Source organism: Orycteropus afer, unplaced genomic scaffold, assembly GCF_000298275.1.
Source record: "Orycteropus afer afer isolate SDZICR_OR568_19922 unplaced genomic scaffold, OryAfe1.0 scaffold00234, whole genome shotgun sequence".
NCBI classification, from domain to species: Eukaryota; Metazoa; Chordata; class Mammalia; order Tubulidentata; family Orycteropodidae; genus Orycteropus; species Orycteropus afer.
This window is the reverse complement of record NW_006921821.1, coordinates 4560959-4579545: the sequence shown is the minus strand read 5'-3', so window position 1 is coordinate 4579545 and position 18587 is coordinate 4560959. Positions and strand designations below refer to the sequence as shown.

At 39.2% G+C, this 18587-nt stretch overlaps 1 protein-coding gene across 1 annotated transcript in view; it reads left to right on the top strand.

Moving 5' to 3' along the window:
* ARHGAP28 (Rho GTPase activating protein 28) overlaps nt 1-18587 on the top strand; it is a 293733-nt gene that overhangs the window by 227429 nt on the left and 47717 nt on the right. The window contains exons 7-11 of the mRNA XM_042782071.1: nt 1643-1785; nt 4852-5017; nt 5123-5214; nt 8790-8867; nt 16164-16326. Coding sequence (XP_042638005.1) covers nt 1643-1785; nt 4852-5017; nt 5123-5214; nt 8790-8867; nt 16164-16326 — 642 coding nt within the window. The remainder of the gene's footprint in view (nt 1-1642; nt 1786-4851; nt 5018-5122; nt 5215-8789; nt 8868-16163; nt 16327-18587) is intronic.

The following is an 18587-nucleotide window of genomic DNA, read 5'->3' as shown; positions in this document are numbered from 1 at the left end:
TAAACCAAATTCTGAATCACAAATCAGAGTTTAGTATTGCCTAAATGATTTCTGGGATTTATGTGGTTTTGGTAAAGGAATGTATTTTCTTAATTTTCAAAAATACATTGAGGAAAAACTTTTATAGGAGCCATTCAGCTCTTTCTTAATGTACATTATACAAGCTCAGGAAACCAATACTGTTGAAACTCATTGCTATTGAGTTGATTCTGACTGTCCTATAGGAAAGTTGAACTGCCCTACAGGGTTTCCAAGGCTGCAGTCTTTACAGAAGCAGATTGCCACATCTTTCTCCTGTGGAGCAGCTGGTGGGTTCAAACTGGCATCTTTTCAGTTAGCAGCCAAACACTTAACCACTATGCAACCAGGGCACCTTAACCAATATCAGGTAGCCAGTATGATTACTGATTACTTCTGAACCAACCCAGCAGTGAAATCCAAATTAAATCTGAATACATCTTTGTTGTTGTTGTTGTTGTTGTTATGTGCCGTCGACTTGGACCCAACTCATAGCGACCCCTCCTTGGGTTTCCAGGCCGGTATCACTATGGAAGTAGATTGCCCAGCCTTCCTTCTGAGGAGTGGCTGGTGAGTTTGAACCGCCAGCCTTCTGGTTAGCAGGCAAGTGCCTTAAGCACTACGCTACTAGAGCTCCTGAATAAATCTTAAGAGGCAAATATTCAAAAGTTTTGAAATAAGACTTTGGGAGGGAAAGTAGGGAGGAATTCTGGCAGAGACTCACAGCCTTTCTTCTGTTTTAAGCTTTTGGCTCCCCGTTAGCAACAAAATTGAGCACAGGTAGACTTATTTTATATCTCCTTGAGGACTAAGGTGCGCCTGACACAAGCCATGATATTTCCAATCGCCTGGTATGCATGTGAGAGCTGGACAATGAATAAGAAAGACCGAAGAAGAGTTGATGCTTTTGAGTTGTGGTGCTGGCGGAGAATGCTGGAAGTACCATGGACTGCTAAAAGAACTAACAGATCTGTCCTGGAGGAAGTGCAGCCAGAATGGTCCTTGGAAGCAAGAATGGCCAGACTTCGTCTCACCTATCTTGGTCATGTTGTCAGAAGGGACCATTCCCTGGAGAAGGATGTCATGCTTGGTGGGGTGGAGGGTCGACGAAAGAGAGGGAGGCCTTCAACGAGATGGATTGACACAGTGGCTGTGATGATGGGCTCAAGTATAGCAGGGATTGTGGGGCTGGCGCGGGATCGGGCAGTGTTTCGTTCTGCTGTGCATGGGGTCGCTATGAGTCGGAAACGACTCGATGGCACTTAACAACAACAACAACAGACTTATTTTAGTATGATAAGAATGTATAGAGATACCCCATTTTGGAAATTTCCTCTAATAATCCTCAATGACTCTCATGAGACATAAAAATATAAAATAAAAGATCAATTAAACAGAAAGTGTGTTTGGATAATGATGACAGAAATCTGTTCACATGGAAGTCTGATCACATTACATTATTGTCGTTGCCATCCTCTGGGGGAATCTGATGCTTTTCCTTGGATGCAAGCAGCCTCAAGTGCTTACAGATCACTTGTACAAGAAATTTTTTGCTTATTTTCCAATAAATGATATTGACTGATTAAATGGCATATTGAATAGTGTACATCCTTTCTTATTTTAGATGATTATTACCTGGAAAAGGATATTCCATCAGAGGCTGAAGAGCTGTCCTTTGAAATATCTTATTCAGAAATGATTACAGAGGCCTCAAAAAGAAATAAATTAAAGAAGTCAGTGATTAAGAAAGAAGACTATGCTTTAACTGTAAGTACAAACTTTTATGATAATTCTGATAACTTCTGTGACTTCTCCACAGGTCAGAACTACAGACTTTTTTTCTTTTGTTGCTTTTTTATTTCTGTGTGTGTGCTCAAGGAGAGTTTGAGGGGCAGGGTGTCAGTATTGCACTCCACCAGGGGCAGGGGCAGGGGAAGGGGCAGGGACAGGGGAGGACACGTTGTTCCGCAGTGCATAGCTTGTTTCGCTGTACATGGCAGCCCTGGGTGAGGAGGATATGTGAGGGTATATCATGAATACTGCCCAGCTTGTATACGTTCATACACTTTATATTGTCATATTACTTACAGGTCAGTGCAGACCCTAACTGTATACCTAACTGTTCCTATAAAAGTCATTCATTAAAAAAAAGAAAAATACTGCAGAAAGTCACAGTTACAGCAACAAGGAGTGAGAGCTCAAGGACAGACACTAAAGAATTATCAAAATCACGTTCAAGGTCTTATAATATTATTGCAGGAGAGGCAAATGGAGCCATATATTATCCTGAAAACCTCATTAGATATATCCAGGATATTTTATCCTAATAGCCCAATATAGGATTTATGTTACTTTGATCTATTTGCTTCTCAATAAATTCATCTTCTAAGTGCTTATAACGTGGAGCACTGAGCACTCTGTTGATCAGGGCTGGGAACATTACAAGCAGGGCCAAGGCAGTGTCAGAGCTAAAGAAACCAGTTCACCTAGAAACAGGGGCCTAGTGGCTGAGACCATGCCTAGATACCACACTGTGACAGGAACAAGTAGAGGACAGAACAAGGCCTTTGAGACACACTGAGTGCCATCTTTCTGCCTGGCACTGCACTAGATGTTCTAGCTGTACAATGGATGCTAAGAATTACTTGCATTTATAGCTACAGAGACTGAGGTCCAGAGACGCTGAGTAACATGTTCAATGTCCAGCAGGTAATAGATGGCATAAGCCATCTATCAGGAATTTAAATAATTCCTATTTAAAGGAATTAAACCAAAGTATGTCAAACTCTCAAAGTTCCTTGGTCCCTAAGCAAAATGTCTATGTGTTGGAGGGCAGAGCAGTGTCCTAGGCCCAAAGAGGAAACCCAGCAGAAGTCTAGATTCAGGAAAGGGTTTCTGAATCTTTAGAGTCATCCAAGAGTAGATGTAGGACCACAGACCTCCACATCAAAGCTGTCTCCTCTGAAGGTTGAGCTCAGTCTCAGGACAATAGCAGCTTCATATGGGAAATTTGGCAAAGTTTTTTTTTTTTTTTTCATTAAAAAAAAAACCAACCCCCACTGCCATCAAGTTGGATCCGACTCATAGCAACCCCTCCTTGGGTTTCCGAGGCGGTATCACTATAGAAGTAGATTACCTAATCTTCCTTCCAAGGAGTGGCTGGTGGGTTTGGATTGCCAGCCTTCTGGTTAGCAGTCAAATGCCTTAGGCTATGGTTTCAGAAAGAAGGTAAAATACCTCAGCATTTAATAGCACAAAGTATGCCCAACCACATTTTACAGTTTCATTTTTAGGGTTTCGAGCAATAATTGAATGGATGAATATGTGAATGAATGAGTGAACGGATGGATGGATGGATAAACAAACAAACAAAAACTCACTAAGATCAAGTTGGTTCCAACTCATAGAGAGACCCCCTTTGGGTTTCCAAGGCTGTAAATCTTTACAAAAGCAGACTGCCTCATCTTTCTTCCATGGAGCAACTGGCGGGTTCAAACCATTGACTTTTTGGTTAGCAGCCAAAATGCCTTAACCATTGTACCACCAGAGCTCCTGGATGGATGGATGGATAGTTGGATAAAAAATCCAAGGAAACTCTAATTTAGAGACACTCTATGGAAAAATATTTACTTTTAAAGTTTTGCAATGTAAATTATATGTTAAAACCAAAAAAACCAAACTCACTAGTGTGGAGTTGGATCTGCCTCAGAGCCACCTCTCCTTGGGTTTCTGAGGCAGTATCACTACAGAGAGAGCTCTGGTGGCATAGTGCCTAAGGCATTTGACTGCACCAGAAGGCTGGCAGTTCAAATCCACCAGCCACTCCTCAGAAGGAAGATTGGGCACTCTACTTTTATAGTGATACTGCCTCGGAAACCCAAGGAGGGGTCACTGGGAGTCAGATCCGACTTGACAGCAGTGTTTTTTTTTTTTTTTTAAATTTATCACTGCAGAAGTAGATTGCCCAATCTTCCTTCCGAGGAGTGGCATTTTTTAAATACCAGGTTTTCTGAAAGTAGGCATACCTGGAGATATATAGGAATAATATCACTTTCAAAGGGTCTTGCTGCTTAGATTTCTCCCCAGTGTTTCTGGATTATTGAAGGTTTGTTGTTGTTGTAGACTATTTTTTTCCTATTGTAGAAATGGAGAATGTAACAGTATCATTGTCTTCAAAATGTTGGTAGGGTTATTTGGCACTTTCAGTGCATTTTGCTTTCTGGGGAATATTTGGAATCATCTAGATTTGATTTTTAAGGTAGAATAATGGCTGTATCACTAAGCACGTGTTAGGAATTTTAAATGAGAAATTACCAGGACACTCTTAATTATGTAGTTCACAATAGAAGATGCTTAATGACCAATAAATGGAATGACTGCCCCTCACCCTCACTCTCACCACCCCTACCCCCCACAAAAACATATCTAAAGAACCTGGTATAAGAACTTGGATGATGTTGTTTTGTTTTTTGTGTGTTACAGATAATCCTGATGACCAGGGCCCATGGTACCTTCTGTGTGGTACCTGGCATTTTGTAGATGTTGGTCAGCAATAGGATAAAGTATGATGGACAAGCAGCCGTTTTCACAGTTGTGTGGGTCAATGTTGTATTATACTGTATCTATGACTACTTTTTTGCACAGTAGTGATCTTCACATATTCTAAAAATTATACTAATAATGTCCTTCTATGGTGCACCATGCTCTTCAGAGAAGTTTGGAAATCATATATTTTGCTCTATGGCTTTAGAATGTGCAGGTGACATTTCAATGAGAGGATAATAATTTTCAATTGCTGTAAAAATGAATAAATATTCACAATATGTGTTTTAGAAATTTATTGTTAAGAAAACCAGATTTGGCTTAACGGAGGCAGGAGATCTGTCTGTTGAAGACATGAAGAAAATCCGCCATCTCTCGCTGATTGAATTGACTGCCTTTTTTGATGCCTTTGGAATTCCACTGAAAAGAAACAAAACAGAAAAAGTGAAAGGGCGAGGTAAGTAAGAAGAGTAATTTCTTCTTATTTTACCACTTATTGGACATATTGGAAAAAGGTAGTACTTTTTCTGATTCTCTTTTCTTTCTCCCTTTGTTAACAAAGACAATGGCATTTTTGGAGTTCCACTGACAGTCCTATTGGACAATGATCGGAAAAAGGACTCCGGAGTGAAAGTTCCCCTTGTATTACAAAAAGTGAGTAGAATGCAAGTGAAGGAGGACTAGATGGTGCATTGTACTTATGATTTTATACTTCGTTAGTGGTACCCAGTAAGAAGTACCTTGTGGTACAAATGGTTAATGCTCAGCTGCTACCTTAAAAGTTGGAGGTTCGAGTCCACCCAGAGGCAACTTGGAGTCCTCCTGGTAGTCTACTTTCAAAAACGCAGCCCTTGAAAACCCTAGGGAGCATGATTCTACTCTGACACACATGGGGTCTCCATGAGTTGGAGTTGAGTTCATAGCAACTGGTTTTAAACCCACTAATAAATTTTCTTTTAGATTTAAAAACCAAAACCCTACTAAGACTCAGGCTTCTTGATGGTTTTTAACTTTATTCCATGTTGTTGTTGTTACGTGCCGTTGAGTCAGACCCGAGTCATAGTGACCCCTCCTTGGGTTTCTGAGGCAGTATTACTATAGAAGTAGATTGCCCAACCTTCCTTCCGAGGAGTGGCTGGTGGGTTTGAACCGCCAGCCTTCTGATTAGCAGTCAAGTGCTTTAGGCACTATGCTACCAGAGCTCCTTGTATCCCCATAAATGTCCCACAAGCACTAGGACCAATTTGCCTTGTTGTGCACTTGGAAACCTTTTACATTGTTTGACTATAAAAATAGCAGGTGCAGGAGAAGATGGGAAAGAAGGATGAAGGGAACTGGTGGGCATGGCGTGGAAGTGGAAGAGTGCTGTTGCGTTGTAGGAAAAAAATAATATAAAACAAGTATATATAAGGTGATAGACACAGATACTCTGTTCATAGCTTCCTTTGGTTTTATTTTTTTCAATGAGACATAATTTTCAATTAATGTTTTTAAATGTTGTGTTATGTGTATGTATATTTAATTAAGTTCTATGTGATGAAAGAGACCTTTTATAATCAGCAATACATTTACTGATCACGAAAATTATTACTAAGATACTATACAGGTTGGGTAAATTTAAAATGTGTATATATAATTTTATTAATTTTATGAAAAGTGATTAAGTGTAAAAATCAGTTTATTCTGGTAGTTTTCAGGCATGACTGGAAAATAGGATACATTTAGACAAAGAGAAGAATTACTGAATAGCTGCTTTGCTTCTAAGTCACAGTTTCTTACAACCAGTGATTTACATTGATTTACATAAGTGTGCATTTATTCAACAGTGACATCCACTAGCACAATTAAAATTCCAATGCTCAAACATGTCTTATTGAATTTTAAAATGAGTTTTTGGATGGAATATAAAAGTACTGACTGAGGAAATATATACTTCTTTTATTTGTACTAAAGAGTTCTGGAGAACTTGGAGAAGGATGTCATGCTTGGTAGGGTGGAGGGTCGACAAAAGAGGGGGAGGCCTTCAATGAGATGGATTGACACAGTGGCTGCGATGATGGGTTCAAGTATAGCAGGAATCGTGGTGCTGGCGCGGGATCAGGCGGTGTTTCTTTCTGCTGTTCATGGGGTCGCTATGAGTCGGAAACAACTCCACAGCACCCAACAACAACAACAACAAGGAGTTCTGGTTGCACAGTGGTTAAGGCATTTGGCTTCTAACCAGAAGGTTAGCTATTTGAGCTGCTTAGCCACTCCCCAGGAGAAAGAGAAGGCAGTCTGCTTCCATAATGATTTATGGCCTTGGAAACCTAGTTCTGCACTGTGCTTGAGGGTCATATGAGTCAGAATTGACTCGATGACTAGCTTTATTTGCAGTAACACTTCTATATCTCTTCTATCTTCCTGTATTTTGTATACCAATGCCTCCAAATAAGCAAGTGCTCAATTCAGTGACTGACTGGCTTGTGATGGGAGCAGGGCGGATGGCACCCAGAGAATCGGGGTGCTGGTGCTGGGCCTTTGTGTGCAGGTGCCACAGCAGAGGCTGTGCTGGGGAGTCCACACAGTATCATGCGTTGTCAGCACTGTGCAGTCCAAGGACGTTGGTGTTATCATTTCCATTGTACTTAGGAAGCAACTGAGACACGGGAGAGGTGGGTAACTTATCCAAAGACACAGCCACTGGAGTGGAATCAGGAGTAGAGTATCATGTGAGCCAAAATCCATGATGACGTGAAGAGGTTTTTTTTTCCTGACTTGAATTAAAACCTGAATTATGTCCTTTATTCTCTATGTAAAAGACAGTTTGAAGAAAATCCGTGAAATCTTAGACTGAGAAGATTCAGTAGAGCAATTTCTAGCACAGAACATAGCAAAGGGAAGGTGTTCAATAAGTGCTAATTAAATTAAAACTGAAATAATTTCACATCGGCAACAACTCAATAGATGTTAGCTCTTATTACTACTGATATTGTGTTCCACATAAGGACAACCTGAGTACAAATCTTCTCCTGTGCACTAGTCTTTATATAGCCATTCTGCCTTCTCAATATCTATTTTTCTTTATACTTAGTTCCAGCCAGCATTATTTCTTTTCTTTCTTTTTTTTTTTTTTTTAACTGTGATTTGGGTGAAGATTTACAGAGCAAATTCACTTTCCATGCAGCAGTTCACATACACTTTGTCTCATGACATTGACCACAGTTTACCACAATGCAACAGCTCCCCTCCCACTTCCTCCCCATAGTTACCTCTTCCCAGTGTCCATCCCTCCATGCACTCCTGCCCCCTAAGCTGTCTCCCTGTGCATAAGCAGCCCTTATTTCTCCCATGATTGTTCTCTCCAAGGACCCTGAGGTAAATGTTCAACTCATATGCCTGTCTTTTCAGCCAGCATCATTTCTTAAAGGGAAAATAGCAAAGACCATGGATCCTGTTCTTACTGTGTGACCTTGGCAAGTTATGTGCCTTAATATCCTCAGTGTTTCAATGAGAATAATAATAGTACCTAAACTGACTTTAGAATTAATATGAGGGTTGAATGAGTGAATATATGTAAAGTACTAAGAACAGTATCTGACACACACTACCAAACCAAAAAACCAAACTCATTGCTGTAGAGTAGGATTCAACTCATAGCGACCTCTCCTTTGGTTTCCGAGGCAGTATCACTACGGGAGTAGATCCTTCCAAGGAGTGGCTGGTGGGTTTAAACTGCCAGCCTTCTGGTTAGCAGTAAAATGCCTTAGGCACTGTAAATATTAGCATTTATTGTTATTTTTACCACCATTACCACCTGAAACCTCATGAGAGAGTGACCTCTACAGTTCCTAACTCCTTTGTGAGACTCCTTGGATTCCTGTGTTTCTTAGCCAGGATGAGTGTAACTAATGATAGTGAATCTGTAATCTTTTCTTATTGGTCAGTCTGCACAAAGAGACATGATAATCAGATCTTAAAGTGGTTAAGTGGTAACATATTTGTCAGGAATGCTAGCTGGAGAGAGTCAGTGCCTTCACTTACTAGGTTGCTATTGGAAAGTTATATCATAGCTATAAGCTTCCATTTCCTCATTGCAAAGTGGAAGATAATGTTGACTTCATGGGATGGTTGTGAACAGTTAACTAGGCATTAAAGTACCAGGTGCATGCTTGGCAACTTAATCAGTTGTGGTCATCATCCTTTCAGATGGAGGTATTCATTTATTTATATCTATCATTGCTTTCTAGTTTTTTGAGAAAGTTGAGGAATCGGGGCTGGAATCTGAAGGAATTTTTCGACTTTCAGGATGTACCGCCAAAGTCAAGGTACTGAACATTTTCTCTCTTCCTAGAAATTCAAAGTTAGCTTAACAGTACATACAGACATCAGCTATCTAGTCACATGGTGTTTATTTGATACTATGTCCTGGCTTTACTTAGTGTTCCTCAGTATCCTAAGATTAAATGTTTATCCATGATCCTGAGTTCTATATCCTTTCAAGATAAATTTAAAGAACAGTAACACAAAACAACACATTAATTCACCATCAAAAATTACTACTTTTTCTAGTTTGAGAAAGTTGAAATGTCCCCTCACTGTTTTCAGGGCTCAACATTTTAGGTATCCATGTTCTTTTCTATCATATAATTCATTAAATGAGTATTATATGAGACCTTATTTCCATTATTAGTAGCATTCAACTTAGAAACATTCTTTGGCTCTCCTTTTAATATATCTATGTTTTCCATATAGGAATTAGTAGCAATGATCATAACTACTAGGATACCCGCTCAGCAATTATAAAACCCAATTCCATTTAGTCATGTTAGCTTCCACAAATAAAACACCCCATGCAACGTGAGGGCGCGCTGGTGATGTAGTGCCTAAGGCACTTGACTGTTAACCAGAAGGTTGGTAATTAAAACCCACCAGCCACTCCTCAAAATGAAGGTTGGGCAATCTACTTCCATAGTGATACTGCCTCAGAAATCCAAAGAGGGGTCACTATGGGTCGGATCTGACTCATGGCACCTAACAACAACAACATGCAATGAATCTCTACTTTCTTCCTTCTAGAAAGTAGCAAACTCTACCACAAATAAAAAGACCATGAGAAAAGAAAAGCTTTTCTCATAAATTTCCATCAAAATATACCACTGAATCTACCAGTGGGCCTACAAAATACATATCTTATCCATACCTTTAATTGCCGTGGCCGTGCAAGCCTGAGAAGTTTACATGATGCATCCCTGAGCAAAAGTCTCAGAGTGAGGGAAAAATTAACGCAGCTAGGTTTAGAACTATTAAAACGGAATGTGTAGAGGTGGAAAAGCATTTGTTCATTAATTCATTTTGGTACATGTTTTGGGTAATTCTATTTGTATCAGAATTCTAAGAGTTTTTATATAGAAGTGTGACGAGATGTTTTTCTAAATGGAAAATGAGATGAAATAAACTGTGTCATATGAGAGGGAGTGAAGCATCAAAGAAAGTTGGATTTCAGGGATAAGACGGAAAAAATAAAAGGGGGAGGCGGCAGCACTGCAGGGAGCAACTTAGAGCATGGTGTGGGTCTGACAACTCCTCTGCACGATCCCTGCTCTGGCAGAAAGGGTCAGGCCTGGCACACACACAAACACACACACATACCCTTCCACACTTGCTTGGCTGGTCTTCCCTTGGAGAGCATAACTCCAGCTCAAATGCTGAGGCAGATCCAGAAGGCACCGGGAGAGTCAATCACCTGCACTATTTGCAGCTGAGTAGCAAGATCTTTTTGAAGGGGGATGTGAGGATTGCACCACAGCTTTCCCAGTGGCTGCAGGGATGGGGCATGCTAAGGAGTTAAGTATTGTTGTTGTTGTTATTTGCCCTCCCGACTCATAGCAACCCCTCCTTGGGTTTCTGAGGCGGGCTCTTATATATACTTCTGAATAAATGCATCCTAAATCTGAAGAGAAAGCTCTCACTGGTTTTGGTTAAATCTTTGGTTATATCTATAAAGTCAGAGAACTAAAATAACATCATGGAAAATAATTTCCTAAACAGATCACACCCCATCCCACTAAGCCTCCTTCCATAATGGAGAAGCTGTGTCTGCACATATCTTACTGGGTGTGTGTGTGTATATGTGTGTAAAGCATAACAGATACTTAAAATCCCCTTTCTAAATAATAAAAGGAGAAAATAGAAAACATTACATAGTAGTTCTTGAGGGCATAAAGTTTAACCGTCATAAGAAGTTATTTTTCACTGGCTAATCTTTGAAAAATGTCTGTCAAAGTGCTAGATGCTGTTCTTATGTGCATATGCATTCCTGAATAAACCATATTTAAGTGAAATTCTCTTTTCCTCTCTAATCAGTTATGTAGTTTCAGCCTAGTTATTCCATCACTTGTTTGTCAGAAAAATGAAATCCAGATGTTTCCATTGTTTGAGCTTCAGGAAAGAAAATGTGAAAGAAATCTGGGACAGTGAACAGAAACAGGAAGATGTTGCAATTAGAATGGAATTGTAACTTGATATATTAAATAGGTCTTTATTTCTCTCCTTAGTTCAAACTTTACTTTTGTGTGTGTGTATGTGTGTGTGTGTGTGTATGTGTAATTTCATCTGCTAAACTCTTTTTCCCTAGTAATGTTCTTGGAGAAAGACAGTTTTTTAGAATTGTGGTGAGTAAAGGGCACTAGCCCTGTGACTCCTCGAATGTATCATTATCAATAATCAGATGTGGGTTTGTGCTTTACAGGCTTGGTAAGAATATCAGAGAAGCAACACTGATAGGAAGCTGCTAGTTTCAGTCAAGCAGGAGACACACAACTGTGGAACTCCTGTGTTTGAGGCCTCAACATTTGGAAGCAATTTGATACCTTCTTGTTTCCAGTGATTTGATTTTCAAAAAATGACAGAAATTTAAGTCAAACACTTAGGGCATATGTATTACAGAAGAAGGTAGACTGTTTGACTTATAAAGCTTTCTTCTTTGACTAGTTTCAGTTATTCTAAATCTAGGATAGATGTTTTATAATTGTGTTACCTGGTTTGTTGGTTTCCACTCCTGAACTGGTCTTTGAATCTGGAAGCTGGTTATTTGCATTTTTATAACCCTACCTCAGAAATTGAAGAGGTTGTATTTTTGCTTAGAGGAGATACAAGTGCATGGCTTCTGACCCTTGTCTAGTGTACTCACTAACATTGGGCAGAAAACATGCTTTCTTTAACCTCCATACTCTCCCTGTCTTTGACAAGGTAAATTCAACACCTGGCTTATATAGGTTCATGTTTAGTAACACCACTGAAATGTTAGTCCTGGCCTGATCAAAACAAAGAGAGGACACTCTTTCTATCCATTTCTTTTACACTAGCTAACCAGACAAGATGAAGTGATATTATTACCCAAATACCTACCCCACATATGTGTTGGTTCCCCACAACATTAGTGCTAAGGTTATAACAGAACTAGGAGGAGGAAAGTAGTGATCAGTTGGCATTTGAGTACTTACTATTCTGTGAGCTTTATATACATCATCTGATTTAATCTCTGTGAGGTGGTTTTACCATCTGTATGATACACCTGGGAAATTTGAAGCATAAGCCATACAACTGATCAGCTGTGGAACTGGGATACTGATCCAAAGAGCCTGGTTACAGAAGCTGCCCTTGGCCCTCTTACATGACAGGGAACCACTGGCAGGTTTGAAGGATGGTCACATTAGTGTTTCAGATGAATTATTTTGGCAGAGGCATGTGAAAATGATTTTAATTATTCTGTTCTTGCTAGTGCTTCCTGTTCACATGAAAAATAATTCTCCTCTACTTTACAACAGTGGAAACAAGCAATGGATAGAAAAGTTTGCTTCTCTCACTCTACTTCCTACTGTCTTTACAATCGTCCATTTGCCCATTATCCCAGGTAGAACTCTAGAATCACCTTGGACTGTTACTTCTTTCTCTGAGTCTCATATTTAACCCATCACTGATTTCTGAGAATTTTTCCTCCAAGATATTTCATAAATAATTCATCTCCTTTCCTTCTTAAAACTGCTTGTGGTTAGTTTTTCATTATCTGTCCCAGAAGTGCTGCCATAACCTACAACCAGTTTCCCTACCCCTGTCCTATTATGCAGTCTTATGCTGAGCAAGTAATCCGAGAAGCTGAACTGTATGAAGAAGAATGCAACATTAGGATTGAAGGAAGACTTATTAACAACTTGAGATTTGTAGGTGACACAACTTTGCTTGCTGAAAGTGAACAATACTTGAAGCACTTACTCATGAAGATCAAAGACTATAGCCTTCAGTATGGATTACAGTTCAGCATAAAGAAACTAAAATTCTCACAACTGGACCAATAAATAGCATCATGATAAACGGAGAAAAGATTGAAGTTGTCAAGGATTTCATTTTACTTGGATTCGCAGTCGAATCCATGGAAGCAACAGTTAAGAAATCAAATGATGTAATGCACTGGGGAAATCTGCTACAAAAGACCTCTTTAAAGTTTAAAGAGCAAAGATGTCACTTTGAAGACTAAGTTGTGCCTGACCCAAGCTGTGGTAGTTTTGATTGCCTCAAGTGCATGTGAAAGTTGAACTATGAATAAGGAAAACTGAAGAAGAATTGTGGATGGCCATATTAGTGTTTCAGATAGATTATTTTGGCAGAGGCATGTGGAAAATGATTTGAATTGTGGATGGCATCAGGATTGGAAGAAGACTCATTAACAACCTGCAATACACATATGACACAACTTTGCTTGCTGAAAATGAGGATGACTTGAAGCACTTACTGATGAAGATTAAGACTACAGTCTGCAGTATGTATTACACCTCCATATAAAGAAAACAAAAATCCTTACAACTGGTTCAATAACGATTCACACTGGATAGAGAAAAGATTGAAGTTGTCAGGGATTTCATATTACTTGGTTCTACAATCAAGACCAAAGGAAGTAGCGGTCAAGACATCAGACGATGTATTGCATTGGGCAAATCTGCTGCAGAAAATGTTTTCTTGAAGACTAAGGTGCACCTAATGCAAGCCATGGTATTATCAATCTTCTCTTAAACATGTGAAAGCTGGACAATGAATAAGGAAGACCAAAGAAGAGTTTATGCTTTTGAGTTGTGGTGTTGGAGAAGAATGCTAAGAGTACCATGGTCTGCTAAAAGGACTAACAAATCTGTCCTGGAGGAAGTGCAACCAGAATACTCCTTGGATGAGAGAATGGCCAAATTTCATCTCACCTACTTTGCTCATGTTGTCAGAAGGAACCATTCCCTAGAGAAGGATATCATGCTTGCTAAGGTGGAGGGTCAGTGAAGAAGGGGAAAGCCCTCAATGAGATGGATAGACATAGTGGCTACAGCGATGGGCTCAGGTATGGCAAGGATCATGAGGCTGGCACAGGACTGTGCAGTGTCTCATTCTGCTGTGCATAGGATCGCTATGAGTTGGAGATGACTCGACAGCACCTAATAACAATAAGAAAGAAGAACTGATGCATTTGAATTACGGTGTTTGTGAAGAATAGTGAATGTTCCATGGACTTCCAAGAGAATGAACAAATCTGTTTTGGAAGAAGTACAGCTGGAGTGCTCCTTATAAGTGAAAATGGCCACTTTTTCTCTTATATTTTGGTCGTGTTATCAGAAAGGACCACGTCCTGGAGAAGGATTGCATGCTTGGTAAATGTAGAGGGTTAGTAAAAAAAGGGAAGCCCCTCAACAAGATGGATTGATACAGTGGCTGCAACAATGGGCTCAAGCATGCCAATGACCAGGCAATGTTTCATTCTGTTGTATAGAGAGTCTCTATGAGTTGGATCCTACTTGACAGCACCTAACAACAACACCTGCTCCCCAGACAGTGCCCAGCTCCACACTTTCCAAATCATTTTTTCCATCTGCCCGTCAGAAAAGATCAATCTAACCTTGTCATTCCCTTGCATAGAGACTTTTCATGCAGCCTCTTTACCTACAGAAAGATCTGTTGTTTCCCTAGTCTCACTCATCCTTCTCTCTACTGTCTCCCTTGCCCAAGATGCTCTAATAACACTGATGTGATTGGAGTCCCCAGACACACTGGATTTCCTTGCATTTGTATCACTACTTGAGCAGTTTCTTTGGCCTCAAAACACATTTTGTTTCCTCTTCCCCTGGCTTGCCTCCTCATCAATCCACAAGACTTGGCCTCAGCAAAGTTTAGTTTCCCTCTATCAAGGATGTATAGCACTCCATACAAGAACTTTTATATAACATTTAACCCCCCAAACTGCCAAATCAGCTCATGAAACAGTCCCCTCTACTAGACTGCAGGACCCCGAAAGGCCGAGATTGTGTCTCATGCACTTTGTCTACCCAGAGCCCCTCCCAGTCCTCTACAGACTCTCTCACTGAAGAGAGGGCATTAAATACTATAATACTTTATAAAGTTTATTTATAAACAGTAAATGATTGTTCAATTGACTATATTATTCCTGTTAGATTGAAAATTTCTCAAGGACAAAAAGAAAATCTTACTAGTATGTCACCAGTAGGAGCTGCTGAGGCTGCTCAGAATCACATGTGTCTCTTACACATGGGGTTTGTCCTGGCAGAACCCCCTGTTTTGCAAACTTTGGGAACCATGAGAATGTTTATGCCTGAGCAGGTTAATGAGCTAATCCTTTGCAGGAAAAATCATATTTTAAAATTAACTCTGAGTGAGGACGGTCAAGGCTGGAAGAATTAGGCTTCTCTTGAGAATAAAGCATAGACCTTAAAGAAATGGAGTGTTTTCAGAGTTACCTTTCTAAGTCACTATCCTTTCTGGAGCAGTTAATATCATTTGGGGAGTTGACTACACCTGCCTGGTAAGTTGTTTCAAGGGAGAGCAGTAAAAAATGAATTTGACTTTGAAAAAGAAACATGGAGAATAGGTGGCATTGATAATCAGATGAATTAATAATGTAAAATTTTTAAGCCAAGTAAAACTTAAGAAGGTTCAGTGATTTTTTTTTTTCTCCTTTCCAAGTATTTCCACACTTGAGGAAGGTTTGGTCAAGCAGGCAAACATGTGAAATGCATGCATGTGTATGCCTTGTCATGAACGTTTGCTGTGGCTGCTCCAGGAATTCTATATATTGTAGTGAGGTCAGACTTTCTCTCTGTTGGGATAGTTCTCATTCTACATATGAACTAGCTAGGAGACATGCTTTCTTGATCAAATTTAGAAATAGAAGACGGACTGTGGCGGAAGAGATCGTGAACAACGGGAAATGTAGGCTTTGTCAAAATCTAGCGGTACCTTTATTATGTGGGAATAGATGGCATCCTGCCAAAGCCACAGAAAGGAAACTATGATCTCAGTAAAGAACTTTTATTATATTTGTGATAATTATCAAATTAGTTAGAGATTACCATTCTAAAAGTATTTTATAAACAGTTTTTCAAAATTCACTGAGAAAAAAATTAATTCATTTCTTTTAATAATATTGAAAAAAGTGGACTTACTAGAGATTAGCTTTTCAAGAATTCAATCCATTTACAAAAATAGTTTATGTAATGACAGTTTTCAAAGTGGTGAAAAGGGGTCACTTTGTAAAAGCTTATTGCATATTGACTGTTTTCCTTGATTTGCAGCAATACCGTGAAGAACTAGATGCCAAGTTTAATGCTGATAAATTTAAATGGGACAAAATGTGCCACAGAGAAGCTGCAGTAATGTTGAAAGCATTTTTCAGAGAACTACCTACTTCTCTCTTCCCTGTGGAATATGTACCTGCCTTCATCACTCTAATGGAAAGTAGGTAGAAGAAGTTAAGTGTGAATGGACTAAGATGTAAGGTCAATAGAGTGACACAAAGCAGAATAGAGATGCATAATCAGATATGCTCATAATGGTATAAATTTGCTATTTCCTGGAAGTGCCTGGTGAAATATTGAGTTTCATGGTAAAAAGTCACCTTTTTATGTATTTATATATCGACGTCTGGAAGTCAATTTCGTCTGGAAGAGGGTTTCATAATCGTTAAAAGGAAGCAGGCATTTATAGAAAGACCAGGCACTTGAGGTTTGATTTCTTGCTCAACCATTAGCCATGCAATCAACCTTTCTGAGTTTCAATTACTACACCTATAAGTAATAAGTTATAATTACTTGTCAGCGTTGTTGTATGTATTAAGTAAGCCATGTAGAATAGTGCCTAATGTATAGTAGCTCCTCAGACAATATGAGCTCCCTCTATCTTAACTCTAAGGTCCTTAGTCTGATGATGTAGTTCTAAATAAATGCTATGCGGAGGATAATTTGTCTTTGAAAATTATAATATCACAATATTTGTGGAAACTATAACAATGTATAAGGGTGCTTGGGTAAAAACAAAGACTGGAAAATGCATTCACTGTGTTTGACACTGAATAATTTGGTGTGGTTTGTACATCAGAGATGAATACTGTGGAGAGTGTGACAAGAGAAAAATTCAGGAAAATAGACTGGGATTTGACCACTGACCTGAGTTGTTCAGGAGTTGCAGTCTAAATATATACATGTGTGTAAGTATTGAGTGATCCTACATGGACAGAAAAGGGCTATGGCAAACTTGAGAGGAAATATGCTGTCTTTTCTAAACAGACCAGCCACTGTTCAGCTTTAGCTAATGGTTGCCATGCAGAACTGGGAATCAAATTCCAGACTGTAATGCAAAAACTCTTAATTTGAAAAAGTCAGCCACAGTTTTAAAGCATAAATGTGAACCTAACAAATGATACATGTATCTGCCGGTTTATAACCTTTACAGGTTGATCAGGAATCATTTAAAGCCACAGTGAAAGAAAGTAGTAGTCAGATCCTCAGTTGTATGACAGAATTCATACTAAAAGTTGTAGGTTCTAAATCTATAAAATTTTTAACTAAGCCAGACCCAAAAATAATCCTTTGTGTCTTGAAAGAAGAGAATTTAGGCAAGACAGGTCTTTTCTAAGTTTCAGTTCACATGCTGTCTATGACCTATGTCTCTTTTCTTTGTATGATTTTGTATTTTCCTTTTATGAGAGAAACTGGAAGAGAAAGTGAGAAGAGCTAGTTCCTTTCATTAGTTTTATTTAAGATATTGTTATTTTCAATTCTAAAATTCCCAATTGGTACTTTTAAATATTTTCCATTCATCTGCTGGGATGTCTTATCTTTTCATTCATTACAAGCATGTCTCCCTTTGCATTGTTGAGCATAGGTGAGCTGCTTCAAAATCCTCATCTTCTAGTTCCAGCATTTAGTCATCACAAAGTTAATCTCTGTTGATTATCTTTTCCCTTGAGAATGGGTCACACTTTCATGTCATTTTGTATCGTGAATATTGTGTTTTAGAGACTCTAGATTCTGTCATTTTTCTTCCATGAGTGTTTTGAGGTTGTTCTTGTTTATTTGCTGTATTTTTTAAGTAGACAATTTACTTAAGTGTGCAGCAGCCCAACTCTCCATTCAGTGATTTCATGCTGTGCTACCGTATGCATGGTTCTCTGGGTCAGCCAGAGATTTGGGTGGAGTTTATGCTAGAAGTTAAACCAAAATTAGAGGACTTCCCTTTCTGTCTACCTTCTGGGATTCCCCCCATGGCTTTCCAATGCCTATGATTGCTCTGAGCCATGTACTCTGAATGTTCAGGCCAGAATAACTGGGATTTATTTTGGAATTTTAGCCACCATTTATGGCAATGATTGTTTCCTAATCTCAGAGTAAAAGCTAAAAAGATGAGAAAATCTCCCTGTTCCATTCCCTAATTCTAAGTGTCCAATCTCCTGATTTTATTTACTCACCATTGGCTCAGGCAACTGTTGTTTTTTTGTTGTTGTTTGTTTGTTTGTTTGTTTTATTAGGATTTGGGTGAAGATTTACAGAGTAAATTCACTTTTCATACAGCAGTTCACATATACTTTGTCGCATGTCATTGACCAAAATTTACAATGCAGCAGCTCCGCTCCCACTTCCTCCCCATAGTTACCTCCTCCCAGTGTCCATCCCTTCATACTCTACTGCACCCTGAGCTATCTCCCTGTGCATAAGCAGCCC